This window comes from Triticum dicoccoides, chromosome 5A, assembly GCF_002162155.2.
Source record: "Triticum dicoccoides isolate Atlit2015 ecotype Zavitan chromosome 5A, WEW_v2.0, whole genome shotgun sequence".
NCBI classification, from domain to species: Eukaryota; Viridiplantae; Streptophyta; class Magnoliopsida; order Poales; family Poaceae; genus Triticum; species Triticum dicoccoides.
In genome coordinates, this window is record NC_041388.1 from 536,653,839 (window position 1) to 536,664,713 (window position 10,875).

The 10,875-nt window shown below is 42.7% G+C and overlaps 1 protein-coding gene across 1 annotated transcript; it reads right to left on the reverse strand.

The window, feature by feature from the left end:
- Window positions 1-8,198: 8,198 nt before the first annotated feature.
- On the reverse strand, window positions 8,199-10,288 carry LOC119297755 (glycine-rich protein DOT1-like). Its single transcript, XM_037575416.1, has 8 exons — window positions 10,110-10,288; window positions 9,909-10,019; window positions 9,686-9,745; window positions 9,517-9,582; window positions 9,338-9,409; window positions 9,056-9,199; window positions 8,774-8,943; window positions 8,199-8,489 (listed from the first exon to the last, which is right to left on the reverse strand). Exons 1-8 carry the CDS (start codon window positions 10,172-10,174, stop codon window positions 8,467-8,469), a joined length of 711 nt encoding a protein of 236 aa, XP_037431313.1. The 5' UTR covers window positions 10,175-10,288; the 3' UTR covers window positions 8,199-8,466.
- Window positions 10,289-10,875: the final 587 nt, after the last annotated feature.

A 10,875-nucleotide genomic window follows, 5' to 3' on the forward strand; every position in this document is an offset into this window, starting at 1 on the left:
TAATGCAAGGATCTAAGTATTGTCATCTTTATGTTTATTTTCCTTAGAGGTGTCCTTGATAGGAGGTTTTTCAAAAACAACATAAAACACCTTACCCATAGAGACTTTAGTACTACCAAGTTGCTTATCATCATAACCCCTTTGAATCCCGGCAACAATCCAAGAATAGTGTTGATTAACATCATTGAAAACTTGTTGGATTATATCTAGAACAAGGACTTCCTTCTTAAGATTCTCTTCAAAGATATGATTATCCCCAAGCAAATGTCTTAGCACATAATCACTATTATAAAGAATTTCATCTAACACCGGTTTTTCACGATTCATACCATAGAAATAAAAAAATTCCCTTGCTTCCCGTACTATGTAATCAAATTCATTCATAAGAACAAGGGTGGCCAACTTTTTAGCTTTAGGATTCTTTATAAGGGTAGCTCGAAAAACAATCTTTGCAAGGTAGGATGAATACGGATAAATTTATTTTCAAGTTTCAGAACTAGTGCTGAAATAGCTTCCGCATAAGATTTAGTCCTCTTAAGTATAGCAACATCTTCAAGACTTAAATTTCCAGCACAATTGAAAAATTCTTGGATACGTTCTTCTCCTATAACATTCCCTTGCCCCAAAACAAAAGTTTTAGCATCCAGATTGCCATATCGTCCAATTTTAGGAGTTAGGCCATCATCTATTTTTGCCATACAAAAGTCACTCATGGTGACAAATCTAGCAAACAAAAATCCTACGAGAAACGCGAACGAGAAGGAGAGCGAATAAAATGACAAATTTTTGTGAAGATGGGGAGAGGAAAACGAGAGGCAAATGGAAAACAATGTAAATTGCAAGGAGATGATATTTTTGATAAGGAACCTAGTAGATGTTGATGATATCTCCCTGGCAATGGCGCAAAAAATTCCTTTTGATGCGGCTTGAACTATGTCGTTATTTCCCCAAAGAGGAAGGGATGATGCAACACAGCTACGGTAGGTATTTCCCTCAGTGATGAGAGGAAGGTTATCAAACCAGTAGGAGAACCACACAACACCACGTAAACCAAAGAACAAATACTTGCAACCCGACGTAAGTGAAGGGTTGTCAATCCGTCGTGGGTAAAAATATAGGTAAAATTGTAGTAGATTGGCTAAATAGATCTCACGGGAACGCGAGATAAAATAAATAATAATAAATTGCAGCAAGGTATTTTTGTGTTTTTGTATTAATAGATCTGAAAATAAAAACAAATAAAAATAGATCACGAAGGAAAATATAATAAGGAAGAGTCCTGGGGGCCGTAGATTTCACTAGTGGCTTCTCTCGAGAAAAATAGCATACGGTGGGTAAACAAATTACTGTTGGGCAATTGATAGAACTTAAAATAATCATGACAATATCCAGGCAATGATCATTGTACAGGCATCACGTCCAAGATTAGTAGACCGACTCCTGCCTGCATCTACTACTATTACTCCACACATCGCCCGCTATCCAGCATGCATCTAGTGTATTAAGTTCATGGAGAAACGGAGTAATGCAATAAGAACGATGACATGATGTAGACAAGATCTATTTATGTAGAAATAGACCCCATCTTGTTATCCTTTATAGCAATGGTACATACGTGTCGGTTCCCCTTCTGTCACAACTGGGATCAAGCACCGTAAGCTCGAACCCATCACAAAGCACCTCTTCCCATGGCAAGAAAAATCGATCTAGTTGGCCTAACTAAACCAAAGATTCAAAGAAGAAATACGAGGCTATAAGTAATCATGCATATAAGAGATAAAAAGACTCAAATAACTTTCATGGATAAAAACATAGATCTGATCATAAACTCAAAGTTCATCGGATCCCAAAAAACAAACCGCAAAAGAGTTACATCAAATAGATCGCCAAGAGACCATTGTATTGATAATCAAAAGAGAGAGAGGAAGCCATCTAGCTACTAAATACGGACTCGTAGGTCTACAATGAACTACTCATGCATCATCGGAGAGGCACCAATGAGGATACTGAACCCCTCTGTGATGTTGTCTAGATTGGATCTGGTGGTTCTGGAACTCGCGGCTGCTGGAATTAATTTTCGTCGACTCCCCTAGGGTTTCTGGAATATTGGGGCATTTATAGAGCAAAGAGGTGGTGCGGGAGGCCACCGAGGTGGGCACAACCCACCTGCCCACGCTTGTGGTTGTGCTCCCCTCAGAGCCCCCCTCAGGTACTTCCTTGGCCCTTCTTGTGTCTTCTGATCCAGAAAAAATCACCAAAAAGTTTCGCTGTGTTTGGACTCCATTTGGTATTGATTCCTGCGAAGTAAAAAAAACTAGCAAAAAACAGCAACTGGCACTGGGCACTATGTCAATAGGTTAGTCCCAAAAAATGATATAAAGTTTCTATAAAATGATTGTAAAACATCCAAGAATGATAATATAATAGCGTGAACCAATCAAAAATTATAGATACGTTGGAGATGTATCACCTTGTTTTTGAGTTCTACAGAAAAGGAATATCAAACGAAGTCCAAACGGAATAAAACTTTCGCGGTGATTTTTCTTGGACCAGAAGACACACGTGGGACTTGGAAAGGAAGGCAGAAGGGTCCCGAGGACTCCACAAGCCCTCAGGGCGCGCCCTAGGGGGGCACCCCCTGGCTTGTGGGCCCCACGGGACTCCTCCAACCCTAATTCTTGGCCTATAAAGTCAAAAATATTCCCAAACGACCAGAAGCGTCCACCAAAATACTTTTCCGCCGCCGTAACCTTCTGTACGTGTGAGATCCCATCTAAGGACCTTTTTCGGCACCCTGTCGGAGGGGGATTCGATTACGGAGGGCTTCTACATCAACCCTATTGCCCTTCCGATGAAGCGTGAGTAGTTTACCATAGACCTACAGGTCCATAGCTAGTAGCTAGATGGCTTCTTCTCTCCCTTTGATTCTCAATACCATGTTCTCCTCGATGTTCTTGAGATCTATCCGATGTAATATTCTTTTGCGGTGTGTTTGTCGAGATCCGATGAATTGTGGATTTATGATCGGATTATCTATGAATATTATTTGAATCTTCTCTGAATTCTTATATGCATAATTTGATACCTTTGCATTTCTCTTCGAATTATCGGTTTGGTTTGGCCAACTAGAATGGTTTTTCTTGTAATGGGAGAGGTGCTTAGTTTTGGGGTTCAATCTTGCGATGTCCTCACCAAGTGACAAAGTAGGGGTAGCGAGGCACGTATTTGTATTGTTGCCATCAAGGGTAAAAAGATGGAGTTTTCATCATATTGTTTGAGTTTATCCCTCTACATCATGTCAATTTACTTAAGGCGTTACTCCGTTCTTATGAACTTAATACTCTAGATGCATGCTCGATAGTGGTTGATGTGTGGAGTAATAGTAGTAGATGCAGAATCATTTCGGTCTACTTGACATGGACGTGATGCCTATATTCATAATCATTGCCTTGGATATCGTCATAACTTTGCACTTTTTCTATCAATTGCTCGATAGTAATTTGTTCACCCTCCGTATTATTTTCCTTCAGGAGAGAAGCCTCTAGTGAAACTATGGCCCCCGGGTCTATTTTCCATCATTTTTTTCAGATCTATAAACCCAAAAACCTAAAAATACCTCACCGCAATTTATTTACTTTGACTTTGTTTTACGTTTTCATAATCTTTTATATCTATCTCTATCAGATCTCACCTTTACATGTGACCCTGAAGGGATTGGCGTCCCTTTATCACGTTGGGTGCAAGTGTTTGATTGTTTGTGCAGGTGCATAGATTGGAGACTTGCTTGTATCTCCTACTGGATTGATACCTTGGTTCTTAACTGAGGAAAATACTTATCTCTGTTTTGCTGCATCACCCTTTCCTCTTCAAAGGAAAAACAACGCAAGCCCAAGATGTAGCATCCCTCATCTTGTTAGAGACTAAAAATACACTTCTTCCGTGCCGCCCATTGGCGACCAATTGGAAATAGCGTGTATTACTATCTCCCTCCAAAATGAATTGGGCACATGATCTTTGGTACCACTTGAGTTCCTCTTCTCGCAATAGACGTGTCATTTGCTCATTGGATTGATTTTTCATTTCAATCTCATGTTGAGAAAAAATGCGAGTCTCCGCAATTTTATCGAGGTCATCAATAATAGTTGAAAAACATTGCTTTTCTTTTTTATACATGTCACTGGTATGTTTCGCCCATCTAGTTAGGATCTACCTAGTGGCTCGAAGAAGTTCCATCTCTGGATTGGTGTGTGACCAATGGTGGGCCTCTCCCATACATTCTTAACTATATCCGTAAGGCCATCATGTTGGTAACCATCCCAATTCAAATTTTAATGTGCGGCAAGCTGCGGGAGGGCTAGCAGAATTAGACTCAAGATGATGGGTGCATGGTTTGAAAGTGTCTCAATACGCTCTAGGGCACGCACTGTTAGCAGAGGAAATTTTAATTCCCATTCGGTATCCATGAGTACCCGGTCGAGTTTCTCGTATGTCGGCACCAAACGATTGTTGGCCCAAGTGAACATTCGCCCCGACATACTGGCTTCCCGTTGATTCAAATTATCAATCACAACATTGAATAACAAAGGCCAGTGAGTGTCGAAACGGTCATTATTTTTCTCTTCCTCGTACCCAAGGATATTGATGTCACCTCCAATAAGCATTGTGTGCGGGTTATCCTTAGCCAGGTTTACCAATTCCCGAAGGAAAATAGATTTATTATCATCTTGGGCAGCCCCATAGACCGCAACTAGACTCCATGTAAAATTATCAGCTCTGTTTCGAAGATGGAATTTGATGTGAAATTCGCCAACCGGAAAACCTAACAAGTCCATGGTTGTGGTATGTATCCCAAGTAAGATTCCTCAGGACCGTCCACATTGTGAATGAACAATTGCAAGAATGAACTGTCTTCTTGATCCTTTGATGATTACAACTTATATATCTCCCGAAGAGACACATCCAATAGACATGACGATTCAGAGAGTCGGGAGAGAAGAGACACATCGGTTAGCAGTCTCTAATACAACGTGGAGATTATCCACATAATTAATTACAATAATTAATTCCTAACACTCCCCCTAATCTCCACTTCATCTAAGTAGAATCATCATCTTGAAAAATGCTCCTCTAAAAACCCTGTGGGAAAAATATGAGGAGATATACATAATATGCCATGAAAAACTCCTTACAAAAACCCCATGGGAAAATAAGGAGAAACCGACATATCTTAATGCTTGTATTACTATTGCCTCATTAAAAACCTTTCATGAGAAACCATTCAGGAAAAACTCATAAAGGAAAAGAGTGCAATACAAAAGATCCAAAAATCTCGAACAGGTTAGCGTTCAGGAGTGCACTCCCCCTGAACCTTGCAAATAACAAAGTCATCTCATACCAATTCCATTAACATATTTCTGGAATGGAGAACTTGGTAAAGACTTTGTGAACATATCACAAAGATCACATATGACTTTGCTTGCAAAATATTTATCTTCCCACTTTTCAACTCACGAGGAAGAAAATACTTTCAGAGTAATATACTTTGCAATATTGCTCTTTATAACCTGTCTGCATCTATGTAATACAAACAACATTATCTTCATGGGTAATGGTGGGTGAGTCCTATCAATCAAACCCACCCGAACTTTCAACAAATTTCATCATTCTGTGAAGCCAAACAGATTCAGATGTTGCTTTATACATTCAGAATGATTAGTGGAAGCAGAAACTAAAGTTTTTCTTCTCGACTTCCAAGAGAAGGTCGTACCTCCATTCGAGAAGACAAAAACCAGTCTGTGATCTAGGATTATGGGGATATGATATATGCCCAGCATCACGATATCCTACCATGGTCATATCTTGAGTTTTCTCATAAAACAAACCAAGATTTTAGAGTCTAGAAGATATCCAAAAATATTCTTCACACCAACCCAATGCCTTTTAATCAGTGATGCATTGTATCTAGCCAATAAATTCATTGCTAATGACATGCCAGGCCTGGTGCAGTTTGCTAGATACACCAGTGCTCTCATTGCACCGTGATATGGAAACTCACGTCCGAATATCGCTTCATCACGGTCGTTAGGACTTAATGGGTCCTTATCTCTAGTAATTCAGAGATCTCAAAACCATAGTTCTTTGATGGATATGACTTATCTATGTTGAACTTTCAACAATCTTTGGATAAATGTGGACTGATGAACAAGTATTCCCGAAGAAATACGCTCAAGTTCCAAACTCAAGCAATGTTTGGTCTCAACCAAATCTTGCATCTTACACTCTGTCTTAATATGATAGGATTGTATCATGTATCTCTTGTGTAGCTCCAATGATACTCGGATCATGAACATACACAAAAATTCTACAAATTCCCTCTTTGGATTTCTTGATGAACATACATGAATAATCATCAATGTTTGAGTAACCTTCTAATAAAGGAACTCACTCAGTCGGTTCTACCACATCATTGCCGACTACTTCAAGTCATAATGACTTCTAAAGCTTTACACAACACATGTTGCGATTAAATTCAGAATTTTCATTCCTTCAGAATTATCATAGAGATATCTGAATCAAATGAATCATACAATTATTCAGTCACAACATCCATCAGTTGGATATACAAATTCATTATTCATGCCAGTGATATGAAATATCGGAACGTTAATCCACTCATAACAGGAGAACATGTTTCATCTTTAACGATGAAGGGTCTTTGCGTGAACCCTTGTGCTACAAGCCTCGCTTCATGTCTCACCACCTCATTGTTTTCATTCCTCTCATGAACAAAAACACATTATGATCCCCCAGGGAACACATTCAGATAACGTGTGAAGGAACAATTGCAAGAATGAATTGTCTTCTTGATTCTTTGATGATTACAACTTATATATCTCCCGAAGAGTCACATCCAACAGACATGACGATTCAGAGAGTCGGGAGAGAAGAGACACATCGGTTAGCAGTCCCTAATACAACGTGGAGATTATCCACATAATTAATTACAATAATTAATTCCTAACACACATGGAGGTAAATAGTGCCATGTGTAGTCAAAACCAACAGACAATGGTCAAAGACATGTGCACGGAAGTCACATTTATCTGCCTCGGAAATTTCCACGAAATTCAATCCATGCTCACGCACACAATCACTGTCGTGTATATGTTTAGCCAAGTGAATGATCCTTCCACGCCGCAACTGGTAGCCACTACTGTTGCTTCACTATGAATCACACTTGTCAAAAACTAATATTATAGAACAATTTTTACTCCAAAAGACATGCCTCATCCTAGTGGCAAAGATAGCACTTGTAATGTTTTCTCGGAAAGAATGACAAGATATTTGGATTTTAAATGATGGCTAAATATTGTAGAACATCTGTGATGAACAAAATCTCATACCTTATTGCTTCCCTTAAATTCTTCTTCTTACATGTCAAAAATAATGCTGTACATAATTTCGCCACTGCAGGTGGGTGAGGTTCACCAAGTTCCTGACGGACGCATCGATCGTGGGTAGCATCGCGCCTATCCCATCAATCCTGAAGCACGCCGCGGTCATCGGGTAGGGCTTGCTGACGATGGAGCTGTCCTCCTTCGCCGTCTTTGGGCTGGCCATTGTGTGGTTCCTTCAGATGAACTCTGAGGACGAGGAGTACATCTCCTTCTGATGTGGTTCCTCGCTAGAGATAGGGATCATAAAATTGTGAATATCTACAGTACGATTTGGAGCATTGGTGTTTGAGCTTGTTTGTACCAGTGAAGTGAGGCATTTTCAGTTGCATGTAGAGTTATCCTCTTCATGCAGTCGTGCTAGTACATGATGTTTGATGTTTTTGTGCAGGCTCTTGACCTCACTTGCATCACTCAGTTGTTTGCTATGGCATCACTGCATACTCTGCCTAGGTTTGGCCATTTTATTTTTTCTGTTTCCTCTGCCTGTGCCTCGAGTAGTCTCTAGTAGTAGTTGCCACGAGATGGGAGTAGAGGGTGAATGATATTTTACTACCTGCTAGCCTAGGCTAGGCTAGGATAGAGGCTAGGCTAGGTTGTAAGGAAGAGAATATGTCAGTGTGATTCTTTATCGGGCAAGATGTAAAATTATTGATATGAGGAAAGAAAAATGAATTCATTCATAAACTCTTGTAAATTTATTGACTAAGATAATGCAGATTTAACTCATTGACCAAGATAATAGACAGAAAAGCAATGCCTAAGAAATCAATATTTGACCATCATAGTTTAGCACTCGAGTAGCTCATGCTTGAAAATGAAAGATACCAGGGGGGGCATTATAGCACACATATGCTAGCCACGAATTTCTACGAATTCGAATGCAATAGAGCAAGCAAACATGTATTTGGAGGAAAAGAAAAAACAGAGGCCTCTTGGACACGAGGGCAGTGAGGCCACAAATTAAAGAGATGCATCCTCTTCTTCTTCCTTTTCTTCTTCTTGTTGTAGATCACTCCGCCTTGCCTTCTGCGGCTGCATTAAATGGGAGCACGAAAACTTTTTTTAGCACATGCTGCATCAATTCACACGAGGCAAATCGAATCTAAATTCTAGTCCTACTCGTACAAGACAAAGAGAGGGCATGGGCATGCATGCAAAGCCTGATCCAAACTAAACCAACAGAGGCATACTACCAGGCTAGTACTCTATATCCATATGCATTCAAGTCAACTACTAGTAGTATTATTACTAGCTACTCGAGAGAGGGCTCCACACAAACAGTACAGAGAGAGAGAAAGACGAAGGTTGGGACGCACCTTGGTCGGCCTTGAGGTCCTCTGCCACCTCCACGGCCGTGGCACCGATGACGGACTGCTTGATGCGTGGAGCCACGCCGATAGCGCACCCAAGCATGAGCATCCCGACCGCCGTCACCATGCGGTGCGTGCTCGTGACCAGATGAACTTTGGTATCAACATAGTTGGTACTGCAAAATAACATCAACGAGCCGTCAAGCACGAGAAAACTAACCATCTAATCTAACACTTGAGCTTAGTGAGAGAGCGCAAGAGGCATAGGAAAATGGCATGGAAAATTACCCGATTTCCTTCTTAAAGGCCCTGATCTCCTGAAAGATCTCGCGGTCCTTGGCGGCGCGAACGTTGTACTCGTCCCATATACCGCGGGTTGCCCCAAAAGCGTCCTTACGCAGCTGGGACACTCCGCCGCATCCACCACCATGGCTGCAATCATATATCATCGTCGATCGTAAGGTAAGGGGATGCAAAAACACGCGAGCGCAGAGGCCGGCCCATACGGTAGCGCGCTCGGCGACGAGGAAGCACGAAAAGACGAAAGATGCATGGGCTCTTAGTTCTTACCCGTTGCCAGAGCCGGTGACCGCGCCGCCGCCGCCTCCGTTGGCTGGAGCCCCGCCTCCGGTCGCTTGCCCCCTGCAACGGTCCATCGCACGACAAGGGGTCAGTCTTTCTGTGAAATCATCGAGAAGTTGCATATCGAGAAGAAGAAGAACAAGAAGAAGAGAAGAAGAAGATCTTACCCGCCGGAGTTCGCCGCCGTCCTTCCGCCGCCGTTGGCCGGAGCACCGTCTCCGCTCGCTCCACCCCTGCAATGGTCGGTCGCGACAAAAGAGTCAGTCTTTGCGCCAAAAGTTGCATCAAGAAGAAGAAAAGAAAAGAAAAACATGGAGGACGAGGGCCGGATCTAACCCGCCGTTCGCCGCCCCTCGTCCATTCGCTAGCCCGCCGCCGTTCGTCTTCGTCGGACCCCTGCATGCATGGAGATAAATATCAGAACTTTCACCATAGGGCTGGGGGATCGACGAGAATCGACGGGATCAAGGAAAAGCCACGCCATCGAAAAGTTGCATCGCGAAGAAGAACAGGAAGAAGAAGAAGAAGAAGAAGAAGGAGGAGGAAGAGGAGATCTTACCTGCTGGAGTTTGCGGCGGTCCCGCCGGTCGTCGCACCGCGGCCGGTGGCCGAAGCCTCGCTGACGGTGGTTGGGCCCGTCGAGAACCTTCGCGCGCCGCGCCCGCGCTCCCTGGAACAGAAGCACAAGACGGAGGAGTGAGAAAAGGGCACGGGAAGGGAAGAAGCGACGGGAGGAGGAGGAGGACAGGTTGGTGATTACCCGAGCAAGCCGCGGCGGATGGCGCCGGAGAGGAGGTGGGAGCGGGCGCGGAGGAGGACGGCCATCTCGTTCTCGCCGCTGAAGAAGGGAGGAGGGTGGCGGCGCGGAGAGGGAGGAAGAAAGGAGGAGGTGGTGTGGTCTGTGGAGGGACGGAGGCTCTTGTCTTACAGCCCGTGTGCCTCTCCGTCTCCGCGCGGCCTCCAAATAGAGCTTTTTTTCCAAAGGAAAATTGAACCCGTGGACGGAATCTCTTTCCAAGTTATATTAGGTAAACAAGAACTATGGCTTTATGAACTGATGAAACAAAGGCGGCATGCTTTTCTATCTCTTCGCTGATCTCTCTGACACTTTGCAACGGACCCAAAGACCGGTCGCTTCTTCATCGCGCCTTAAAATTTGAAATCCCGCCACAACCCCTTTTCCTTTTGAGAATTTGTCCCGCAACAGCTCCAAGTGAAATTCCGATAGAATGTGGTTGTGGTTTACTATTTTTTTTGTTAGATAGATTATTGATAGAACTGCATACGTGCATCCTCCTCGCAGACAAAATATCTACCATCCATGATTTCAAACGGATGTCCCGTTTATTCGATTCTGTTCGTTTCAGTCGGGTAAACGGATGGCGATCGGCCTTTTTTGTGGTTGCTTTGGCCGTGCCCGTCGACACTTTTGGTCCGTCCGCCGGCCGGCGGCCAAATGTAGACATTTCTTAAACTAAAAAGAAACATTGCATACAATTTATTATAACCAAATAAATCACATAGTA